General features: G+C 44.1%; 2 protein-coding genes across 2 annotated transcripts in view; both read left to right on the top strand.

Annotated features, from left to right (window-relative positions):
- LOC109893277 (uncharacterized) overlaps positions 1 to 16573 on the top strand; it is a 22655-nt gene extending 6082 nt beyond the window's left edge. The window contains exons 3-9 of the mRNA XM_020486426.2: positions 8242 to 8331; positions 9558 to 9703; positions 13254 to 13422; positions 14346 to 14474; positions 14785 to 14920; positions 15306 to 15458; positions 15645 to 16573. Of these exons, the coding sequence (XP_020342015.1) occupies positions 8242 to 8331; positions 9558 to 9703; positions 13254 to 13422; positions 14346 to 14474; positions 14785 to 14920; positions 15306 to 15435 (800 nt within the window). The 3' untranslated portion in view covers positions 15436 to 15458; positions 15645 to 16573. The remainder of the gene's footprint in view (positions 1 to 8241; positions 8332 to 9557; positions 9704 to 13253; positions 13423 to 14345; positions 14475 to 14784; positions 14921 to 15305; positions 15459 to 15644) is intronic.
- Positions 16574 to 20060: 3487 nt separating this feature from the next.
- Positions 20061 to 25711, top strand: part of LOC109892226 (sterile alpha motif domain-containing protein 14) — a 39949-nt gene continuing 34298 nt past the window's right edge. Inside the window, exon 1 of the mRNA XM_020484665.2 lies at positions 20061 to 21052. The gene's annotated coding sequence lies outside the window, so the exon portion shown is untranslated. The remainder of the gene's footprint in view (positions 21053 to 25711) is intronic.

A 25711-nucleotide genomic window follows, 5' to 3' on the forward strand; every position in this document is an offset into this window, starting at 1 on the left:
TAGGTTGTGATAGAGGTTTTGCCCATTTAATATAGGATGACGATACTGGACAAATGAGACTAAGGGAATGGGGGTACAGATGGGTATTTGCTCAATGCCTTGCTATGCCAATGTCTGTCCAGCTTGGTGATGGGTCACTGCTTTCTTCATATGCTCTGCCTGGTGTCATTTTCGCTCTGTGGCTTGATTGTGACATCACTGTGTCGGGATCCCACTTCTGACACCAACAGTACCCAGTTTGGATGTGAGACATTCATTGTGGTTCTTTTGAGGCAAAGTGCTCCTGTATAATGTGACCACCACTAGTCCTTTATCTTATAGTGTGCCATTCAGCCATCAGTATGCTCAACTTGAAAGGAAGCCAGAGGAAGAGGAAGTTGCTTTTTGATGTCCGTAAAGTTCAGGGTGGTGGCTGGCCTCTTAAAGCCTGTGGCTCCCGCTGTGCTCTGTTCCAGATGACTTTGGTGGGCCGCAGCCTGGGCCTTTCCTAGAGAGTGGTGTTCATCCCTCCATGCCTTCATCCAGCATAGCCTCAGCCTCAATGGTAAGAGCAAAGCCGGGGCAAGAGAGGTCAAGGGGGCTTACCAGTGGGGCACAGAGAGAGACTCATAAAGAAAGACATAGTCTATGATTTTTCAATTCTCCAGCCTATGTACCCTTCTAAACATTTTCTATTTCACTGTGATATGTCTAACTCATTTCAGTTGGTAGGCTTTTTTACATTGTTATAAAGTATCTGGACACTAAGTTTGGGTAACAGATATTCTGCTACAGTGAGGTTAATGGTTGGGATATTATTGCTTTCCCTGACAGGGTTCTTCTTCCTTCTGTAACCATTTGCATATGCACATACAGACTACTAGCATTGGTATTGTAATATCTACTGAGCTACGTTATATAATCAGAAATGATTGTGTGTAGGTAGAGCTTGACGCATTTCCGTATTCTGACGCAGAATCGGAGTTCCTTCTACATTGGTATTTGAACATTGTGAAACATTGCAACCTCCTGAATAAGCCCTGCAGGTTTACCAGACCATTTCTCTTGCTTTAATAGGGTCGGCTCAAAGAAAGGCCTTGGCAAAGTGCTGTTATCAGAGGCAGCAGGGAAAGAAAAGTAACAAGGGGATCCCTAATGAAGAACAAGATTTAGAAAGAGGCAGATAATGAATACTCATTATCATTTCAGGAAAAGGATTGCATGAGGACCATCTCCTGAAAATGGTTGAAATGATAGTTTAATCGTAGATATCACATTGTGCACACGGAACGTATGATTGTGCCCAGTTAAAAGCCTGGTCAATTTGCATGATGTTAAAAACCTGTCTGGTTGAATGATTTTGTGATTATATTCAGACGGACTGGTGAGATTGTCAGAGACCGAGGCAGATGAAGTGACTAACCATTTGATGGCCATCTGTACCTGAGAGAGAGATTTAACTTATTCAGTACATGCATGATAGACTTATTCGTTATATTGTCACAGATGTGTCATTCCACCCAATAATTTAACCTATAACGGAGGCTCGAATTGTTTTGTTTGTTAGGTCACATAGTCAGGCCAATGACACACAACCGCTTACCCTGAGCTACACACTTGCTCATGTTTCTTTTAAGCAGGGTGAATTTATGGCTTATTTGGCAACAATTTCTGGAAATACCATGTGTTTCTAATGCCTATTTTTATTTTTTTACAGAATGTTCTAGTAGCCACCAGTAAGAGTGAATGATAAACCCTGGATCTGAGTGTTGGCCCTGTGTTTCAGATACGTTCCTGCGGGGTCTCCCCCGGCCCATCCCGCTGCCTGGCGACGGCCAGAACCCGTCTCGGGTGGACCAGCGCCCACTGCTGTGCCCACTGAGCCGCCCCGATGCCAGCAGCTTTGCCACCAGCCTCCGAGAACTGGAAAAAGTAGGACATGTCACGTGTACATAGGCACATTGACATTCTTACAGACACAGTGCTAGGTTCAGACAATGTTCCCTCTAAGCTGCGTACGGGCGCGCGCTCCCCCGGGACTGCCGCGCATAAGAAATATCAGCCCGCGCAGAGAAGCACAAGATTGAACTTGAATTGCCAATATTAACGACTTTCAATTCAACATACCGAAACAAAAATGAACTATGCAAGACTTAGTATGCAAAGCTAACTATGCAAGAGATTTTCTTGTAGGCAGAACACACCGGAGTAGGATTCTATTGCATTGACAGGCACGACTCAGCCTGTACTCTACAGACCGGTGCGGCAAAACCAGTATCCCAATGTGCAAATACACCTTTGCCATATATGGATCTGAGTCATTCACTTTGCACGGGACTGTGTTTACACCATGAGTGGTTGTGAGTAGATATGCACATAGATGTGCATATTTGTTCATAATCGTTGCTAGTAAGTGAGCTATTAACCCATTTATAGCTAGTCAGCAATGGGGGAGTTGTTGCTTCCTACAAGAGCACAAAAGCAAGTCAGGTTAAGACATTTTTTTTTCAGCAGGCCCAAATGTGTTCAGTACCGGGGAAAAAATGAGAGAACATTGGACACGTGCTAGGTACAGACACGGTGCTACAGTAGGTTCAGACACAATGCTAGGTTCAGACAAATCAAATGTATTTATTAAGCCCTTTTTACATCAGCAGAAACCCAGCCTAAAACCCCAAACAAAAAGCAATGCAGATTTAGAAGCATGGTGGCTAGGAAAAACTCCCTAGAAAGGCAGGAACCTAGAGAGGAACCAGGTTCTGAGGGGTGGCCAGTCCTCTTCTGGCTGTGCCGGGTGGAGATTATAAGAGTACGTGGCCATTTAAGGCCAGATCATTCCTCAAGATGTTCAAATGTTCATAGATGACCAGCAGGGTCAAATAATAATCACAGTGGTTGTAGAGGGTGCAACAGGTCAGCACCTCAGGAGTAAATGTCAGTTGGCTTTTCATAGCCGAGCATTCAGAGGAAATTGTAGAATTAGAGGGAGCATACCTAAGATCACACAGGACACCAGATGAGACAGGAGGACAGACTGACCTTAGCCCCCCGGCACATAGACTATTGCAGCATAGATAATGGAGGCTGAAACAGGGGTCAGGATACTGTGGGCCCCGTCTGACAATACCACCGGACAGGGTCAAACAGGCAGGATATAACCCCACCCACTTTGCCAAAGCACAGCCCCCATACCACTAGAGGGATATCAACAGACCACCAACTAAGAGTAGGGGTGTTTAACCCTGGTGTCCTGGCTAAATTCCCAATCTGGCCCTCAAACCATCACAGTCACCTAATAATCCCCAGTTTACAATTGGCTCATTCATCCCCCTCCTCTCCTCTGTAACTATTCCCCAGGTCGTTGCTGCTAATGATAACGTGTTCTCAGTCAACTTACCTGGTAAAATAACGGATAAATAAATAAATAAAAGTTGAGACGCGCGGAGCTAGGTTGAACACAGAGGGTGTGTTCGTAAATCACAGCGGCAGTCAAGCAACCAAGCTAACAGGCTAAGGTTGGCTAGCTTGCTAGCTACTTCCAGACACAAATGAGAACACCTCACTCTGAGCAGTTTACTTGCCCTAACAGAGCTGTTTTCATGTTATCCAGAACATTGCTGACTAACTGTGATGCTGGCAACAATTTAATTAAGCTTTTTTCCCCAACGTTTACTGGCACCGGCCATATTCAACGGGTGTTGGACGTTTGTAAATTCATCAGTTATTCTGCACTCTGGCACACTCAGATGAAAGTGCTCTGAAATCGGAGTAGATAACCAGAGTGAATTTACAAACACACCCAGAGCTCGTTTCAGTTAGATAATACTAAGATCATAACAAACACATCCCATAACACAGGCAGATACTTCTAATACTTCTAGTCTTTAGATGTGCATGCATGCATGTAAAAAAGGTTGGGACACACCTACTCAATCAAGGGTTTTTCTTTAGTTTTACTATTTTCTACATTGAAGAATAATAGTGGATACATCAAAAGGATGAAATAACACATGGAATCTTGTAGTAACCCAAAAAGTGTTAATCAAATCAAAATTATTTGACATTCTTCAAAGTAGCCACCCTTTGCCTTGATGACAGCTTTGCACACTCTTGGCATTCTCTCAACCAGCTTCACAAGGAATGCTTTTCCAACAGTCTTGAAGGAGTTCCCACATATGCTGAGCACTTGTTGGCTGCTTTTCCTTCACTCTGTGGCCCAACTCAGGTTGGGTGATTGTGGAGGCCAGGTCATCTGAGGCAGCATTACATCACTTTCCTTCTTGGTCAAATAGCCCTTACACAGCCTGGAGGTGTGTTGGGTCATTGTCCTGTAGAAAAACAAATTATGGAACCACTAAGCGCAAACCAGATGGGATATCGCTGCAGAATGCTGTGGTAGCTACGCTGGTAAGTGTGCCTTGAATTCTAAATAAATCACAGACTGTGTCACCAGCAGAGCACCTCCACACCATCACACCTCCTCTGTGCTTCATGGTGGGAACTACACATGTGGAGATCATATGTTCATCTACTCTGCGTCTCACAAAGACACAGCGGTTGGAACCAAAAATCTAATTTTTGAACTCATCAGACCAAAGGACAGATTTCCACCAGTCCAATGTCCATTGCTCGTGTTTCTTGGCCAAAGCAATTCTCTCCTTCTTATTGATGTCCTTTAGTAGTGGTTTCTTTGCAGCAATTTCGACCATGAAGGTCTGATTCACACAGTCTCCTCTGAACAGTTGATGTTGAGATGTGTCTGTTACTTTAACTCTGAAGCATTTATTTGGGCTGAAATCTGAGGTGCAGTTAACTCTAACTTATTCTCTGCAGCAGAGGTAACTCTGGGTCTTCCTTTCCTGTGGGATCCTCATGAGAGCCAGTTTCATCATAGCGCTTGATGGTTTTTGCGACTGCACTTCAAAAAACATTCAAAGTTCTTGAAATGTTCTGTATTGACTGACCTTCATGTCTTAAAGTAAGGATGGACTGTCATTTCTCTTTGCTTATTTGAGCTGTTCTTGCCATAATATGGACTTGGTATTTTACCAAATAGGGCTATATTCTGTATACCAGCCCTACCTTGTCACAACACAACTGATTGGCTCAAACCCATTAAGAAGGATAGAAATTCCACAAATGAACTTTTAAGAAGGCACACCTGTTAATTGAAATGCATTCCAGATGACTACCTCATGAAGCTGGTTGAGAGAATGCCAAGAGTGTTCAAAGCTGTCATCAAGGCAAAGGGTGGCTACTTTGAAGAATCTCAAATATAAAATATATTTTGATTTGTTAAACACTTTTTTGGGGGGGGTTACTACATGATTCCATATGTGCTATTTCATTGTTTTGATTTCTTCACTATTATTCTACCATGTAGAAAGTAGTAAAAATAAAGAAAAACCCCTGGAATGAGCAGGTATCCAAACTTTTATATTTGATGTGAATTTGCCTATATCTGTGTGATCATAGTGTGGCTGGTACTGGGGTCCTATGAACTGGGAGGATGCAGAGATGAAGCTGAAGGCCAAGCCAGACGGGGCGTTCCTGGTGAGGGACAGCTCTGACCCCCGCTACATCCTCAGCCTGAGCTTCCGCTCCCAGGGGGTCACACACCACACGCGCATGGAGCACTACAGAGGTGAGTTACACACACACACAAGCAAGCATGCACATACACACACACACGCTATAGGTACTCTACGTTAGGGGTGTTCCAATCTGGCTATACTTTGTCATCGTATCTATAAATTGACAGTTGCTAGTCAAATTGGATGATACTCGTGTTCAGAAAAAACGTGGAAGTGTTTAATATGCTTAAGTAGATGTTGGCAAAATGTAAATCTCCCTGCACGTTTAAAGACCAAACTAGCTGCAGATGTGGAGCAGCGTGCGGAGGGATGTCTTGTCTGTTTCTGTGTGTGCAGCGACCAGACAGGTTTGTTGTCACTCAGAGTGCGCATCGGAGGTTAATCTTTCTACCCTAGCCCCGCTTGTTAGCAATGTGCAGAGTATCTAACAGGAGACCGTAGTAATCTGAATTGTCAGACTGAAACATGCGGGGAGAAGTGATCGGTGAAGTTATGAAGTGAAGGGGGTGGACGGAGAAATACAGCTTCACTCTATCCAGTCGGAGAAGCAGGATCGACGTAGAACCCGCCCATTTCTTTACAGACGGGCAAGCTAACCAGTTGAGTTGTTTAGACCACATAGCACCTCACACTTTATTTAAAGATGCACGCTGGCACCCGAAAATGTTTTTTTGTTGTTCCGTTCACTGATAATAATATAAAATCGCATTGGTGTCAGCAATTGCCCATATCTTTTACGATCCTGTTCTGTCAGACTACTCTGCACGCCCCTGCTCTACATGTGCTCTCATGCAGCACTTTTAACTGAAGATGTAAGCCATGTACACACACGTTGGATGGTTTTATGTCGGGTCTTGCCATTGGATGGTTTCATGTCAGGTCTTGCCATTGGATGGTTTCATGTCGGGTCTTGCCATTGGATGGTTTCATGTCGTGTCTTATTGATTGGTCTTTTTCTCTCTTTCTTCACAGGAACCTTCAGCCTCTGGTGTCACCCAAAGTTTGAGGACCGCTGTCATTCTGTGGTAGAGTTTATCGAAAGGGCCATCATGCACTCCAAGAACGGGAAATTCCTCTACTTCCTGCGCTCACGGGTCCCAGGTAAGAACCTACCAATCAGAGTGGGACAATGCTAAATGACTGCTCTGTCGCTGTATATGGATCTGAATCATAGGTTACATACAGCACCATTTTAAAGTTGCTATTACTAACACTTATTTAGCACTGGGTTTTCTTAACTAATTAGGCCTTAGGTTTGTTTTGACTTTACTATATTTTCACAATTAGTGTTGTATTTATATATGGTGGAGGATGTAGTTCACTCTCTAGGGTAGAATTTAGTATGCTTATGATGTGTGTTCCTGCCACTGATGTACATTAATATGTGTGTGACCAGTGTTCTCCTCCAGGCCTCCCCCGACCCCGGTCCAGCNTTTTCTCTCTCTCTCCTATTTCTCTCTCTTCTCTCGCTCTCCTATTTCTCTCTCTCTCTTTTCTCTCTTCTCTATTTCTCTCTTATTTCTCTCTCTATTTCTCTCTCCCCTCTCTCTCTCTATTTCTCCTCTCTCTCTTCTCTCTCTCTATTTCTCTCTCTATTTCTCTCTCTATTTCTCTCTCTATTTCTCTCTCTATTTCTCTCTCTCTATTTCTCTATTTCTCTCTCTCTCTCTCTCCTCTCTCTCTCTCTCTCTATTTCTCTCTCTCTCTCTATTTCTCTTTCTCTCTCTCTCTCTTCTATTTCTCTATTTTCTCTCTCTCTCTCTCTCTATTTCTCTATTTCTCTCTCTCTTTCTCTCTCTATTTCTCTCTCTCTATTTCTCTCTCTATTTCTCTCTCTATTTCTCTCTCTCTCTCTATTTCTCTCTCTCTCTTTCTCTCTCTGTTGCCTCAGACGACGTGTGGGTTTCTTTCTTTAGACCATGTTCTAGTAGGTTAGCACCCAATTAGCATTAGTAATGTGGTCGATGCCAAGGCTGAGAACGTCATCAGACTGAAGATGCACAGAAGTCACGATGCAGTCATGATCAGACAACGGTCTGGGGAGTGCTTGCGTTGCTATGGTACAGGTCGCTTTTCTATGACTAAAGATCCCACGTTTTCCTATTAGCCTACTTCATACCTATGCCTCTAGCTACTAAAGCCCTTCTGGTTCCTCTGCCTGGGCATCCGGCCACACTTCCTCAACACACAACAATCATTAGAGGCTTAACATCTAGGTTGTGATAGAGGTTTTGCCCATTTAATATAGGATGACGATACTGGACAAATGAGACTAAGGGAATGGGGGTACAGATGGGTATTTGCTCAATGCCTTGCTATGCCAATGTCTGTCCAGCTTGGTGATGGGTCACTGCTTTCTTCATATGCTCTGCCTGGTGTCATTTTCGCTCTGTGGCTTGATTGTGACATCACTGTGTCGGGATCCCACTTCTGACACCAACAGTACCCAGTTTGGATGTGAGACATTCATTGTGGTTCTTTTGAGGCAAAGTGCTCCTGTATAATGTGACCACCACTAGTCCTTTATCTTATAGTGTGCCATTCAGCCATCAGTATGCTCAACTTGAAAGGAAGCCAGAGGAAGAGGAAGTTGCTTTTTGATGTCCGTAAAGTTCAGGGTGGTGGCTGGCCTCTTAAAGCCTGTGGCTCCCGCTGTGCTCTGTTCCAGATGACTTTGGTGGGCCGCAGCCTGGGCCTTTCCTAGAGAGTGGTGTTCATCCCTCCCATGCCTTCATCCAGCATAGCCTCAGCCTCAATGGTAAGAGCAAAGCCGGGGCAAGAGAGGTCAAGGGGGCTTACCAGTGGGGCACAGAGAGAGACTCATAAAGAAAGACATAGTCTATGATTTTTCAATTCTCCAGCCTATGTACCCTTCTAAAACATTTTCTATTTCACTGTGATATGTCTAACTCATTTCAGTTGGTAGGCTTTTTTTACATTGTTATAAAGTATCTGGACACTAAGTTTGGGTAACAGATATTCTGCTACAGTGAGGTTAATGGTTGGGATATTATTGCTTTCCCTGACAGGGTTTCTTCTTCCTTCTGTAACCATTTGCATATGCACATACAGACTACTAGCATTGGTATTGTAATATCTACTGAGCTACGTTATATAATCAGAAATGATTGTGTGTAGGTAGAGCTTGACGCATTTCCGTATTCTGACGCAGAATCGGAGTTCCTTCTACATTGGTATTTGAACATTGTGAAACATTGCAACCTCCTGAATAAGCCCCTGCAGGTTTACCAGACCATTTCTCTTGCTTTAATAGGGTCGGCTCAAAGAAAGGCCTTGGCAAAGTGCTGTTATCAGAGGCAGCAGGGAAAGAAAAGTAACAAGGGGATCCCTAATGAAGAACAAGATTTAGAAAGAGGCAGATAATGAATACTCATTATCATTTCAGGAAAAGGATTGCATTGAGGACCATCTCCTGAAAATGGTGAAATGATAGTTTAATCGTAGATATCACATTGTGCACACGGAACGTATGATTGTGCCCAGTTAAAAGCCTGGTCAATTTGCATGATGTTAAAAACCTGTCTGGTTGAATGATTTTGTGATTATATTCAGACGGACTGGTGAGATTGTCAGAGACCGAGGCAGATGAAGTGACTAACCATTTGATGGCCATCTGTACCTGAGAGAGAGATTTAACTTATTCAGTACATGCATGATAGACTTATTCGTTATATTGTCACAGATGTGTCATTCCACCCAATAATTTAACCTATAACGGAGGCTCGAATTGTTTTGTTTGTTAGGTCACATAGTCAGGCCAATGACACACAACCGCTTACCCTGAGCTACACACTTGCTCATGTTTCTTTTAAGCAGGGTGAATTTATGGCTTATTTGGCAACAATTTCTGGAAATACCATGTGTTTCTAATGCCTATTTTTATTTTTTTACAGAATGTTCTAGTAGCCACCAGTAAGAGTGAATGATAAACCCTGGATCTGAGTGTGTGGCCCTGTGTTTCAGATACGTTCCTGCGGGGTCTCCCCCGGCCCATCCCGCTGCCTGGCGACGGCCAGAACCCGTCTCGGGTGGACCAGCGCCCACTGCTGTGCCCACTGAGCCGCCCCGATGCCAGCAGCTTTGCCACCAGCCTCCGAGAACTGGAAAAAGTAGGACATGTCACGTGTACATAGGCACATTGACATTCTTACAGACACAGTGCTAGGTTCAGACAATGTTCCCTCTAAGCTGCGTACGGGCGCGCAGCTCCCCCGGGACTGCCGCGCATAAGAAATATCAGCCCGCGCAGAGAAGCACAAGATTGAACTTGAATTGCCAATATTAACGACTTTCAATTCAACATACCGAAACAAAATGAACTATGCAAGACTTAGTATGCAAAGCTAACTATGCAAGAGATTTTCTTGTAGGCAGAACACACCGGAGTAGGATTCTATTGCATTGACAGGCACGACTCAGCCTGTACTCTACAGACCGGTGCGGCAAAACCAGTATCCCAATGTGCAAATACACCTTTGCCATATATGGATCTGAGTCATTCACTTTGCACGGGACTGTGTTTACACCATGAGTGGTTGTGAGTAGATATGCACATAGATGTGCATATTTGTTCATAATCGTTGCTAGTAAGTGAGCTATTAACCCATTTATAGCTAGTCAGCAATGGGGGAGTTGTTGCTTCCTACAAGAGCACAAAAGCAAGTCAGGTTAAGACATTTTTTTTTCAGCAGGCCCTAAAAATGTGTTCAGTACCGGGGAAAAAATGAGAGAACATTGGACACGTGCTAGGTACAGACACGGTGCTACAGTAGGTTCAGACACAATGCTAGGTTCAGACAAATCAAATGTATTTATTAAGCCCTTTTTACATCAGCAGAAACCCAGCCTAAAACCCCAAACAAAAAGCAATGCAGATTTAGAAGCATGGTGGCTAGGAAAAACTCCCTAGAAAGGCAGGAACCTAGAGAGGAACCAGGTTCTGAGGGGTGGCCAGTCCTCTTCTGGCTGTGCCGGGTGGAGATTATAAGAGTACGTGGCCATTTAAGGCCAGATCATTCCTCAAGATGTTCAAATGTTCATAGATGACCAGCAGGGTCAAATAATAATCACAGTGGTTGTAGAGGGTGCAACAGGTCAGCACCTCAGGAGTAAATGTCAGTTGGCTTTTCATAGCCGAGCATTCAGAGGAAATTGTAGAATTAGAGGGAGCATACCTAAGATCACACAGGACACCAGATGAGACAGGAGGACAGACTGACCTTAGCCCCCCGGCACATAGACTATTGCAGCATAGATAATGGAGGCTGAAACAGGGGTCAGGATACTGTGGGCCCCGTCTGACAATACCACCGGACAGGGTCAAACAGGCAGGATATAACCCCACCCACTTTGCCAAAGCACAGCCCCCATACCACTAGAGGGATATCAACAGACCACCAACTAAGAGTAGGGGTGTTAACCCTGGTGTCCTGGCTAAATTCCCAATCTGGCCCTCAAACCATCACAGTCACCTAATAATCCCCAGTTTACAATTGGCTCATTCATCCCCCTCCTCTCCTCTGTAACTATTCCCCAGGTCGTTGCTGCTAATGATAACGTGTTCTCAGTCAACTTACCTGGTAAAATAACGGATAAATAAATAAATAAAAGTTGAGACGCGCGGAGCTAGGTTGAAACACAGAGGGTGTGTTCGTAAATCACAGCGGCAGTCAAGCAACCAAGCTAACAGGCTAAGGTTGGCTAGCTTGCTAGCTACTTCCAGACACAAATGAGAGAACACCTCACTCTGAGCAGTTTACTTGCCCTAACAGAGCTGTTTTCATGTTATCCAGAACATTGCTGACTAACTGTGATGCTGGCAACAATTTAATTAAGCTTTTTTCCCCAACGTTTACTGGCACCGGCCATATTCAACGGGTGTTGGACGTTTGTAAATTCATCAGTTATTCTGCACTCTGGCACACTCAGATGAAAGTGCTCTGAAATCGGAGTAGATAACCAGAGTGAATTTACAAACACACCCAGAGCTCGTTTCAGTTAGATAATACTAAGATCATAACAAACACATCCCATAACACAGGCAGATACTTCTAATACTTCTAGTCTTTAGATGTGCATGCATGCATGTAAAAAAGGTTGGGACACACCTACTCAATCAAGGGTTTTTCTTTAGTTTTACTATTTTCTACATTGAAGAATAATAGTGGATACATCAAAAGGATGAAATAACACATGGAATCTTGTAGTAACCCAAAAAGTGTTAATCAAATCAAAATATATTTGACATTCTTCAAAGTAGCCACCCTTTGCCTTGATGACAGCTTTGCACACTCTTGGCATTCTCTCAACCAGCTTCACAAGGAATGCTTTTCCAACAGTCTTGAAGGAGTTCCCACATATGCTGAGCACTTGTTGGCTGCTTTTCCTTCACTCTGTGGCCCAACTCAGGTTGGGTGATTGTGGAGGCCAGGTCATCTGAGGCAGCATTACATCACTTTCCTTCTTGGTCAAATAGCCCTTACACAGCCTGGAGGTGTGTTGGGTCATTGTCCTGTAGAAAAACAAATTATGGAACCACTAAGCGCAAACCAGATGGGATATCGCTGCAGAATGCTGTGGTAGCTACGCTGGTAAGTGTGCCTTGAATTCTAAATAAATCACAGACTGTGTCACCAGCAGAGCACCTCCACACCATCACACCTCCTCTGTGCTTCATGGTGGGAACTACACATGTGGAGATCATATGTTCATCTACTCTGCGTCTCACAAAGACACAGCGGTTGGAACCAAAAATCTAATTTTTGAACTCATCAGACCAAAGGACAGATTTCCACCAGTCCAATGTCCATTGCTCGTGTTTCTTGGCCAAAGCAATTCTCTCCTTCTTATTGATGTCCTTTAGTAGTGGTTTCTTTGCAGCAATTTCGACCATGAAGGTCTGATTCACACAGTCTCCTCTGAACAGTTGATGTTGAGATGTGTCTGTTACTTTAACTCTGAAGCATTTATTTGGGCTGAAATCTGAGGTGCAGTTAACTCTAACTTATTCTCTGCAGCAGAGGTAACTCTGGGTCTTCCTTTCCTGTGGGGATCCTCATGAGAGCCAGTTTCATCATAGCGCTTGATGGTTTTTGCGACTGCACTTCAAAAAACATTCAAAGTTCTTGAAATGTTCTGTATTGACTGACCTTCATGTCTTAAAGTAAGGATGGACTGTCATTTCTCTTTGCTTATTTGAGCTGTTCTTGCCATAATATGGACTTGGTATTTTACCAAATAGGGCTATATTCTGTATACCAGCCCTACCTTGTCACAACACAACTGATTGGCTCAAACCCATTAAGAAGGATAGAAATTCCACAAATGAACTTTTAAGAAGGCACACCTGTTAATTGAAATGCATTCCAGATGACTACCTCATGAAGCTGGTTGAGAGAATGCCAAGAGTGTTCAAAGCTGTCATCAAGGCAAAGGGTGGCTACTTTGAAGAATCTCAAATATAAAATATATTTTGATTTGTTAAACACTTTTTTGGGGGGGGTTACTACATGATTCCATATGTGCTATTTCATTGTTTTGATTTCTTCACTATTATTCTACCATGTAGAAAGTAGTAAAAATAAAGAAAAACCCCTGGAATGAGCAGGTATCCAAACTTTTATATTTGATGTGAATTTGCCTATATCTGTGTGATCATAGTGTGGCTGGTACTGGGGTCCTATGAACTGGGAGGATGCAGAGATGAAGCTGAAGGCCAAGCCAGACGGGGCGTTCCTGGTGAGGGACAGCTCTGACCCCCGCTACATCCTCAGCCTGAGCTTCCGCTCCCAGGGGGTCACACACCACACGCGCATGGAGCACTACAGAGGTGAGTTACACACACACACACAAGCAAGCATGCACATACACACACACACGCTATAGGTACTCTACGTTAGGGGTGTTCCAATCTGGCTATACTTTGTCATCGTATCTATAAATTGACAGTTGCTAGTCAAATTGGATGATACTCGTGTTCAGAAAAAACGTGGAAGTGTTTAATATGCTTAAGTAGATGTTGGCAAAATGTAAATCTCCCTGCACGTTTAAAGACCAAACTAGCTGCAGATGTGGAGCAGCGTGCGGAGGGATGTCTTGTCTGTTTCTGTGTGCAGCGACCAGACAGGTTTGTTGTCACTCAGAGTGCGCATCGGAGGTTAATCTTTCTACCCTAGCCCCGCTTGTTAGCAATGTGCAGAGTATCTAACAGGAGACCGTAGTAATCTGAATTGTCAGACTGAAACATGCGGGGAGAAGTGATCGGTGAAGTTATGAAGTGAAGCGGGTGGACGGAGAAATACAGCTTCACTCTATCCAGTCGGAGAAGCAGGATCGACGTAGAACCCGCCCATTTCTTTACAGACGGGCAAGCTAACCAGTTGAGTTGTTTAGACCACATAGCACCTCACACTTTATTTAAAGATGCACGCTGGCACCCGAAAATGTTTTTGTTGTTGTTCCGTTCACTGATAATAATATAAAATCGCATTGGTGTCAGCAATTGCCCATATCTTTTACGATCCTGTTCTGTCAGACTACTCTGCACGCCCCTGCTCTACATGTGCTCTCATGCAGCACTTTTAACTGAAGATGTAAGCCATGTACACACACGTTGGATGGTTTTATGTCGGGTCTTGCCATTGGATGGTTTCATGTCAGGTCTTGCCATTGGATGGTTTCATGTCGGGTCTTGCCATTGGATGGTTTCATGTCGTGTCTTATTGATTGGTCTTTTTCTCTCTTTCTTCACAGGAACCTTCAGCCTCTGGTGTCACCCAAAGTTTGAGGACCGCTGTCATTCTGTGGTAGAGTTTATCGAAAGGGCCATCATGCACTCCAAGAACGGAAAATTCCTCTACTTCCTGCGCTCACGGGTCCCAGGTAAGAACCTACCAATCAGAGTGGGACAATGCTAAATGACTGCTCTGTCGCTGTATATGGATCTGAATCATAGGTTACATACAGCACCATTTTAAAGTTGCTATTACTAACACTTATTTAGCACTGGGTTTTCTTAACTAATTAGGCCTTAGGTTTGTTTTGACTTTACTATATTTTCACAATTAGTGTTGTATTTATATATGGTGGAGGATGTAGTTCACTCTCTAGGGTAGAATTTTAGTATGCTTATGATGTGTGTTCCTGCCACTGATGTACATTAATATGTGTGTGACCATGGTTTCTCCTCCAGGCCTCCCCCCGACCCCGGTCCAGCTACTGTACCCAGTGTCCCGCTTCAGCAGTGTCAAGTCCCTGCAGCACCTCTGCCGCTTCTGCATTCGCCAGCTGATCCGCATAGACCACATCCAGGAGCTCCCGCTGCCCACGTACGTAGAAACGCAACACACAGATCTGCCCACAATATAGAAACGCAACATATAGACCACATCCAAGAGCTCCTGGCTGCCCATGCACTGCCCTGCCTGTATAGACCAGTGACCTATTATATAGTGTGACATATAGTGCCCTCTAGTGTACAAAATAAGTGAAACATCCGAAGACAGACTAAATATAATCAACACAACAAATAACCACCAAGGCAGGCCAAAATGGCTCCACAAGATGTTGGGATTTGTGTACAATGGTGGGAGTGTTTAGGATATTGACATAGTGTGTATTGGGATGGTTATATTTTCTATCCATTAATACACACAGGCAGACAGTTTTGTATTGGAAGGGCTTGTATAAAATGTACCCCGTCTCTTCCCATAGGCCCCTCATAGTCTACCTGCGAAAGTTCTACTACTATGATCCTGAGGAGGAGATGTACATGTCAATCAAGGAGATGGGGCGGGACACGACCACCCAACCGGCGACTGGCCAGCCGGAGTCTCAAACGTAGCACTTGGAAGATCTATGGAGCAAGTGAGTGATGGACATTTGGGCCACCAATTGAGCAGTGTTGTTAAATTACGTTTATACTGAAATACTTTATTTGGTACATTATACAATTGACTTTTCCATATATTTTCAATGAAAACATTGTGGTGTGCATTGTTTAGTGTGGCCACCGGTCAGTGTATATAATGTCCTTATCCTTTGTTGTTGCAGGGTTTTTATACACGGGAACAGCTTACCTGAAGACTGATGGTGACTGATTGGGGACAGTCTCGCTCAAACCCTCTTGTGCCAGACTGTGCACTAATCAGCGCTCTTGGTTGACTCGGTATCCGGACGTCTGGGGGCAGGGTTTTACATGATCCACCCTCCTCCCTTTTTGATTGGCCCACAGAAACTGGAGGAGGAGCAGGGGATGAGGAATCTCCACCCACCCGGCCAGTGAGGAAAATATCTGACCTCGGGGCTGAACTGGAAGAGCTGACTGACTACTTGCCATTGTGCTAACTACAGTAAGCCCCCCCAGCTAAGACTGGACATCACTGCAACGTTGTGGAAACGTCACATGTACCTGAGTAGGAAGAACATTTCAATCGAAACGAGCGCACCCTTGAGCCTGGAGGCTAAGACGATAGGTTGAGGGTCGAAGTATATGGAACCAAATCAGTTTGGAAAACGATGCACTTGACCTTTGTTTGTAGCCCTGCTCTGAAAAGGTCTGCGAAAAGGGACAGCTCATTGTTTGGACCAGAGTATAAAAAGTTGTCTACTGTATGTCAGCCAAGGAGGAGAAACTATACACACCTTTCTGATGTGATGCATTCTCAAGTACAGAGAAATATCATTTTCTTGTTGTTTCCTCTCAAAATATTTGGTTGCCGCTGATTTGATCTGCACCTTTTTGAGTTGACTGCCTGAGCTGTGTGTGTGTCTGCGTGCCTGTATGTGTGTGTAAATACTGTGCGTTGGCGTTAGCGGTTGGTGGCTAACCAGAGTTATTTGGTGGTGTAACATCACTGGAGGATATCGTGGTTGGCTCTCAACTCTGGAATCCAACTGGAATTCTCTTGCTATACTGTTATTGAGCAAATGCGTTACCAGAACAAATAATAATAAAACTGTTGATGGAATTTAAAACATGACAAAAGCGCCTTACTTTATGTCTCTGGCTGAGATTCAATCCAAGGCGCCCAATAGAAAAGGCACATTGTTGGCTGTTCAGTGCGCTGCTCTATAACGTACCTTGGATTGAGTATTGACCTGTCTGTCTGTGCTTGTGATTGTTTCTCCAACCAAACACACCCTACCACAGATATACAGTTGAATTTGGATGTTTACATACACTTAGATTGGAGTCATTGAAACTAGTTTTTCAGCCACTCCACACATTTCTTGTTAACAAACTATAGTTTCGGCAAGTCGGTTAGGACATCTACTTTGTGCATGACATGAGTTATTTTTCCAACAATTGTTACCAGACAGATTATTTAACTTAATTCACTGTATCACAATTCCAGTGGGTTAGACGTTTACATACACTAAATTGACTGTGCCTTTTTAAACAGCTTGGAAAATCCCAGAAAATAATGTAATGGCTTTAGAATCTTCTGACAGGCTAATTGACATAATTTGAGTCAATTGGAGGTGTACCTGTGGATGTATTTCAAGGCCTACCTTCAAACTCAGTGCCTCTTTGCTTGACATCATGGGGAAATCAAAAGAAATCAGCCAAGACAGGAAAAAAAAGTAGACCTCCACAAGTCTGGTTCATACCTGGGAGCAATTTCCAAACCCCTGAAGGTACCATGTTCATCTGTACAAACAATAGTACGCAAGTATAAACACCATGGGACCACGCAGACGTCATGCCGCTGAGGAAGGAGACTCATTCTGTCTCCTAGAGATGAACGTACTTTGGTGCGAAAAGTGCAAATCAATCCCAGAACAACAGCAAAGGACCTTGTGAAGATGCTGGAAGAAACAGGTACAAAAGTATCTATATCCACAGTAAAACGAGCCCTATATCGACATAACCTGAAAGGCCACTCAGCAAGGAAGAAGCCACTGCTCCAAAACCGCCATAAAAAAAGCCAGACTACGGTTTGTAACTGCACATGGGGACAAATAATGTACTTTTTGAGCTTGGTCGCAAATGGGTCTTCCAAATGGACAATGACCCCAAGCATACTCCCAAAGTTGTTGCAAAATGGCTTAAGGACAACAAAGTCAAGGTATTGGAGTGGCCATCACAAGGTCTTGACCTCAATCCTGTAGAAAATTTGTGGACAGAACTGAAAAAGCGTGTGCGAGCAAGGAGGCCTACAAATCTGACTCAGTTACAACCAGCTATGTCAGGAGGAATGGGCCAAAATTCACCCAACTTATTGTGGGAAGCTTGTGGAAGGCTACCCAAAACATTTGACCCAAGTTAAACAATTTAAAGGCAATGCTACCAAATACTAATTGAGTTTATGTAAACTTCTGACCCACTGGGAATACTATTATTCTGACATTTCACATTCTTAAAACAAAGTGGTGATACTAACTGACCTAAGAAAGGATTTTTTTACTAGGATTAAATGTCAGGAATTGTAAAAAACAGTAATGTTGGTAAGTAGACACTAGTTGGCGCCAGAACCTTGAGGACCAAATTATACCATCCTGCAGTCTACACTCCCAGCTCCTCCCCACACCCCCGACAGCAGCTAACAATATTAGGGTGGTTGCAGCATCTCATTTACATCTCATCAGGATCTCCCCCTTGTGTTGGTAAGACTGGTTGAAAACAATGCCATGTGAAGAGGTATACGAACCATATCCGTATGTTCTATATGATAAAACTTGACAACTTAGAGATATTCCTGGTATCAGTTAGACGTAGCCATCCTTTATTTTGTAGGTATTTTCAAGGTTATATTTTAGTGTGCGTGTGTATGTGCTCTGTTCCTCCCTCATGTCCCTCTGATAAATTTGAATTCTCTGGCGGTATCACCGCAGGGGAACAGTATGCGGATGTGTAAATTGACAAAGCAATGAGGGTGAGCGGGTGTGCATGCATTTAGTGTGTGCATGTGCGCGCTGAATGCGTCAATGTATCTACCTGGTGGAGTGTGTACTAATACAGCATGCACGTATGTCCTTTATGTAGGCTAATGTGTGAGATACAGCACATAAATAGACAACTTGACTCAAATAATAGTAGACGATTACAGACGGTTATGGTGTGTGTGTGAGGAGGACATGAGTTAGTACAACAAGACCCGAGCTGAGGAAAGAGGAAGGGCCAGAATTTGAATAGAGCTTTATGAGAGATCAGCAGCAACGCCTGGGGAGTGATTCACTCATTTCAACGGGGGCATATTTATGCTCTTGTGTTACACTGAGCACCACCACACACACACACACACACACACACACACCAGTGGAGGCTGCTGAGGGGAGGACGGCTCATAATAATGGCGGGAATGAAGTCAATGGAATGTTATGAAACACATTAGATACCATTCCACTACACTCCATTCCAGTCATTATGAGCCATCCTCCCCTCAGCAGCCTCCACTGACGCACACACACAGTGAAGTGCTAAACAGCTAGGTGAGTATGAATGATCCAGGAATGCCTGTAGGATAGATAGGACTGGTGAAAACGGATGCTTTAAAGACTCACAGCACATCATGGTACTGTGAGAAAACAGACTACCACCGAGAAGTAAGCATTTGTCAAAGGATCATGTGCATGCATCAATGTACTTAGTTCTTGTATAATGGCCTTGAGCATACGAATATCTGCTGATGGTCATGTGGACGCAGCATTGATGCATGTCTAAAGCCAATGGAACTGTCTACGTTAAGCTAACTATGCAGCCAAGTGAGGGCACCAGAGTCATATGTAGAGATACTTGCTAACGTCAGACATTCCATAAAGCAGGGGTAGGCAACGACATTCAGGTGCAGGCCAATTCTTTTCAGACTGGATATAGGGGGGGGGGGGCGCGATATATTTCTAATAATTTGTACACTGCAAGTTGACCACAACCAAGCCCCAAAAAAGAGATTGTATTTGAAAATAACAATCATTTCACACCTTGATTACATTGAGACACGACCACATACGATCACACACACCTTTTTAAAAATTTTATTCATAGGAGATACTTTTAAGCTGAATTCCTGGGCACAGATTCCCAAAACACTTCTTATGCAAAAAGCTGCTCAAGAAAGAAAAGGTGTTGATATTCCTCAACAATATCTAAAGATTGAATGATTTTCTTACGGAATCCTCAAATATCTTCTTACCAATTTAGCTTTGCTATCTAGCTAGCAATGGCAATCATGTTCGCATATGTCCTAAAACATGTTCTTGGGTTCAAAATAATCAATACTGAAACGTTCAGATTAAGTTTGTGAGTGAATTAAACATGTTCAATTGCTTTCATGAGTTTATTCTCTCACAGCCCTGAGTTTAAGACAATGGTTTAGCCATCTTGGAATTAAGAACAAAAACCCCAAACTTTATTTTTAAGATTCTATTTCTTCTTAACTTTTTGCTTAAGGAGAAACATAATAGTGCAAGAACATTTCCAAATAACCTTTTTGAGGAAAATCAACTTTGCTTAACTTTCTTCATAAGTCTATAGTTAAGGAAAACATTTCACTTAAGAAGGTTTTGTGAATCTGGGCCCTGTTCTTCTGGAGAAAACAAAAATGCTTGTTGCCGAGCCCTGCCATAATGTATCACACCAGAGCTCCACCTTAATGGCCAGGCGCAACTTACATCTCTATTGGAGGACTGTAGCGGATGCACCTGTCTTGTGAAGTGCATCTCCTTCCATCCCCTTTGAAACCTTCTTATTTTTCTCCTTTTCAGTGTCTCCCCAGGCAGATGAGAGACATCTCCTTTATCCTCCCTCCATCCCCTTTTAAACAACCTCCTCTTCCTCCTTTTCAGTGTCTCCCCAGGCAGACAAGAGAGGCATCTCACATCTCCTTGAGTGGCCTGATAATAAGCTGAGTGGAGTGCTGCTGACTGACATCCCCCTCCTTCCCTCCTCCTCCCCTTAGGCTCTCACTGCCCCCATCCTCCCCCTACACACACACACCAGGGTTGGATCACCAGGACCTGCTTGAGAGCGCTGCCTTCTCCATCATACCAGACAGCTGTGCTTGAGTGTGTGCTTGTGTGTCCCTACCTCAGCCTGCCTCTCTCTCTTTCTCTCTCTTGATTTTTCTCCTGTCCCTCTCTCTCTTTACCCCGTCCTTCTCTCTTTCCTTTCGCTCTGCCTTAGACACTGTCATCCACTCCCACTTCTCTCTCTCCCCTCCCTCTTCCCTCTCTACCCCCCCTCTCTAACTCTCCTACCCGCCCTCCCCTCCTCCCTCTCTCTTTCTCGGCTGTCCTTGACGGTGCTCTGTGGCAGAGCAGAGCTCTGTAGTGCTGGGTTGTGCAGGAGGAAGCAGGCAGCCAGCCTTTGCCCAGTGGATACATTCTGTTCTGTCTCTTCCAACACTGCTGCCGTTACCCGGGATACGCATTCGTCCTGCCGTGCTGCCAGTGGAGACGAGGGCCTTATGCCAGTCTGCCATGTCGACTGAGTGCCAACCTAAGGGGAACACGTTTTAAAGGTGAGCTGCACTGCTTTTACCGCCCGGACTGTTTACCTTGTTGTTGTCTCGATTTCGATCTTGTTTTCTAGTCTTTTCCTCTCTCCGCCCTGCTCTGTTCTCATCTCTATTTCTCCCTATCTCTTATCATCTCTGTTCTCTTCGCTTGTCCTCGCTCTATCTCTCGCTCCTCTCTCTCTCCCTCTTCCTCTCTGATCCTGCCAGCCCTATCCCCCGACAATGCTTTTTGTTGTTGGGAACAAACCCCCTCTTTTGGGAACAAGCTGCGCTTGCTTTGGGATGTGTTTGTCTCGTTTGGTGCGGTCACTCAAGCCAAGGCATCCTCACTCTGACTGAATAGAGAGCTTATTAGATATTCAGCTGCATTGACCCATGTAGTTCTGTCTGGGTTGTTGTCAGGCTATTAAAGCTACTGTTCACTGTTTTCCTTCACTCCCCTCGCTTGATTTCTCCTGAGGTCTGTTGCAACATTTAGCAATACACTGAAAGTGAGATAATTTAACTCTAAAATGTAGGAGCTTAATGAGTTCTATGCATTTCTCTTTTTTCTGGGTATCTTTCTAAATATCTGCCTCTCCTTCTCTCTTTCCCTCTCCCTCTCTTTTTTTCTCTCTCTTCCTCCATCTCTCCATCGTCCTCCTCTTCCTTCTATCTCTCTCTCGCCGCCACGTGAGAGAGTGTCTGTCTTCCCCCAGGGTTGTTTGTGCTGTTCCTAACATGTTAACACACAGATGGGACACGGCGTGTTCACACAGCCTAACGAGCAAGCCCCTCTCATCATGTCCAGTGGTAAAATGCTGCAACTAATGGGGAAAGATACACTGTCCTTATAAACCATGACACCCCATAGGACTGTGTCATTGCAGTCTGAAATGTCTTCCTTTCCTAGTTTCCTTTCCTTCATGGGCACTGACCTGTGAGGACTCAATTTGTTAGAGAACTTTAATGGAGTTATATCCTATTGTTTAACATGTCAATTATCATGGAAAGGTTACAAGGAAGTGCAACAATGTCAACATAGGGAGCCAGCTTGGACTCAACATAAAGTAGTGGTGTAGTAGTTGTGGACAGTGTATAATGGTACATGAAGTTATCGTGGACTGAGCTCTTCTTATAGGCCACTTTCCTCCAACTGTCTGGCCCCATGGCCGTCACTCAGCCCCTAAACCTGTCTCTGTCTGCAGGAAGTGATCGGTTCATATTTCCTGCCCCTCCCTTCATCCATCATCCCTACCTTCTCTGACCCCGTTGACTCCTCCTCAAGAGGGTGACTGGTTGTACGGCTTCATCGAACCTCTGAGAAGCCGGCTGTTCACATTATCGTTATATCACACAGGGTTAGAGTGTGTGTGTGTGTGTGTGTGTGTGTTTGTGTGTGTGTGTGTGTGTGTCCGTAAGGCCATTATCGTTGATACCCACGTTGTGTGTCAGTCTTGTGAAGGTTTAGTGTGTGTGCACGTGCCCACGCACGTGTGAAATCCCATTTGCCAAATATATAGAGACCATTCCCTGGAGGCAGAGACAGTATATTGCCTCAACACTCATTCTCTTCTCTCCCTAGTTTTATGTCCCTGTAAGTCATCCATGGTGGGACGCTCGGTCTTGGGACCTGGGTATGAATGTGTGTTGACTGTGTGAGAGCATGTATCTCTATATCTGTGTGTGTGGCATTCTGTGTCCTGTCCACACCTCATGTACGTTTTAATGAACCATGTTCTGGCAGAGGCCACCCCATAGATTTGTTGGAATAGGGGTCATGAGAGGGAAGTGGGGGGTTGGATTGAGGCCTGCACTGCCTAAATTGCATCCCCCAGAATCGACTGTTAGCCTCCACTCCTTTCCCACATAGCATCAGAGTGGGGCAAAGCGAGACTCAATTCTGCTGCTAATACTATGAGACATTCCCTCAGACATCCCGCCAAGGAGGGAAGGCAGTGACATGAATAGTTTGAACCAAAATCACAGATTTAAGCAGATTGCATATGAAGTATCTTTCACCTTTAAAGGTGGACTTCAGGATTTTGGCAAATAAGCCTTTATCTACTTCCTTAGAGTCAGATGAACTTGTGAAGAAAAACGTTATGTCTCTGTGTGCAGTTTGTTTCCCTTTAAACCATCAGTACAGCACGTCCTACTATTCAATCATCTACTGTCTGTACTGCTCCGGCTCACTAGCTAGTTGGCTTATGGAGGATGATGCTCTGCTCATCACTGTCTTTCTCCTAATCTCAGTCATCTGCTGCACTACACTACAGACAGTAAATTCCCTCCTTTTAACCACCCATCCATTTGTGTGCTCTCTCTCTCTCTCTCTCTCTCTCTCTCTCTCTCTCTCTCTCTCTCTCTCTCTCTCTCTCTCACACACTTTCTCTCTCTCTCTCTCTCACACACTTTCTCTCTCTCTCTTACTCCCCCCCCCCCTCCCTCTCTCTCTCCACTGGGTGTGTATGCTCGTGTGTGTGTGCGACTGTTGTATCTGTCACACACACACAGCTCTCTCTCTGGGCGTTTCCTCTATGTGATGTACTGAAACACCCTACTCTCTCAGGAATATCTGTGTGTGTCCCTATTCTCTCCCCAACAAGTGGATGTATTGATACACTAACTTCTTACTAGACGAGGTTATCGAAATGATGACTCATATAGGCTGTATCGCAACCCGGCCGTGATTAGGAGTCCCATAGGGCGACACACAATTTCCCCAGCGTCATCTGGTTTTGGCCGGTGTAGGCCGTCATTGTAAATAATAATTTGTTCTTAACTGACTTGCCTAGTTAAATAAAAAATACAATAAAAAGCACTTTATGATTTATTTATTTCCGGACAATATTAGTCATCTCTTTAAGTGAGTCATTATGGAGCTGTAAAATGATTCCTTCACTAAGCTAACATTGATGTTTTCATCCCACTTTTGTACGTGTTTTCTTACCCTTTTGGTCTGTTTATCGATGTCTGTCTTTTCTAATACAGGACTTATCTTTACATTCAATATGTTTTCTGTCTCTTACCGGGACTCACACCTACATGCACGCACATAGAGGATTCATCCACCTCCCACACACACAGATTCCTGTGCTGCTCTAACTAGGTGCAGGACACAGCAGCATATCTATGGTGTCCCCTCTTCCAGGTTAGGTCCATATGGGGACAAGGGCTGCCCTGCCAGGGATACAGGACCACAGGCAGTAGGCAGCAGATGGCCTCTCTCTCCTAGGCCCCCTGCCCACTCACCTCTCCTCCTCCCCTCTTCTCCTCTGGTCCTGGTAGCTGGTGCAGTCAGCACACTGTTAGTGGCTTCTTCATCTACAAACCAAGGGAGATTTAGGCTGAGTCCCAATGCTATCGAATGGCCTCCTTTCCTCATCTCCATCCTCTCTGATGATCATTGATTTAAATTACTGGCTGTCCATTACTATCAAATGATCTCTGTTTCTATCTGTTTTGACCATGGCTCTAAGACTGGATAGGTGGAACCAAGGGGTTGCTTGGCTTTCACGTGGGAAGCAGTAGGAGCATGGAGCTATCTGGTGTCACATATTCAATGAGTCCTTCCATGAGACTCTTGATGGTGTCGTAAAGGGGATGCTATGCTGCCTAGTGCTGATTTAACGGATGAGTACCGGAATGTCTAAAAACAGAGGGGGTATCATTTATGATGACGCTGCACTTTTGGATAATACTTTCTTTGTCCGAAGTTGTGCAGAAGTGTCTTGAGGCAGTTTCTCACAGATGTGATGTTTGTTGCAAACTCTAATGCAGTAAGTTTATTATTGGCTGGATTAACCCCCAGGCCAGTTCTGGTAGAAGTGGATTTTGAAGAGAAAAACAAAAGCCCAGCTATGTTTTTAAAGAAAATAATCGCCCACTGTTCTCACAGACTGAAGCAAACTATTCTGTCCAATGCTTACAACTGTTACTGTAGCCATATAATGACCAGTACTGTGTTCCCCAAGCCTCCATTACAGCACAGAGCAACCATCCATTAGAGTTGTCTGATAAGGTAGAGTACAGTGCCTTGCAAAAGTATTCATCCCCTTTGGCGTTTTTCCTATTTTGTTGCATTACAACCTGTAATTTAAATAGATTTGGATTTCATGTATTTGACATACACAAAATAGACCAAATTGGTGAAGTGGAATAAAAAAAAATCTCAAAAATAATAAACGAAAAAGTGGTGCGTGCATACAGTGGGGCAAAAAAAATATTTGGTCAGCCACCAATTGTGCAAGTTCTCCCACTTAAAAAGATGAGAGAGGCCTGTAATTTTCATCATAGGTACACTTCAACTATGACAGACAAAAAGAGGGGAAAAAATCCAGAAAATCACATTGTAGGATTTTTTATGAATTTATTTGCAAATTATGGTGGAAAATAAGTATTTGGTCAATAACAAAAGTTTATCTCAATACTTTGTTATATACCCTTTGTTGGCAATGACAGAGGTCAAACGTTTTCTGTAAGTCTTCACTAGGTTTTCACACAATGTTGCTGGTATTTTGGCCCATTCCTCCATGCAGATCTCCTCTAGAGCAGTGATGTTTTGGGGCTGTTGCTGGGCAACACGGACTTTCAAATCCCTCCAAAGATTTTCTATGGGGTTGAGATCTGGAGACTGGCTAGGCCACTCCAGGACCTTGAAAGAAGCCACTCCTTCGTTGC

This window comes from Oncorhynchus kisutch, linkage group LG6, assembly GCF_002021735.2.
Source record: "Oncorhynchus kisutch isolate 150728-3 linkage group LG6, Okis_V2, whole genome shotgun sequence".
NCBI classification, from domain to species: domain Eukaryota; kingdom Metazoa; phylum Chordata; class Actinopteri; order Salmoniformes; family Salmonidae; genus Oncorhynchus; species Oncorhynchus kisutch.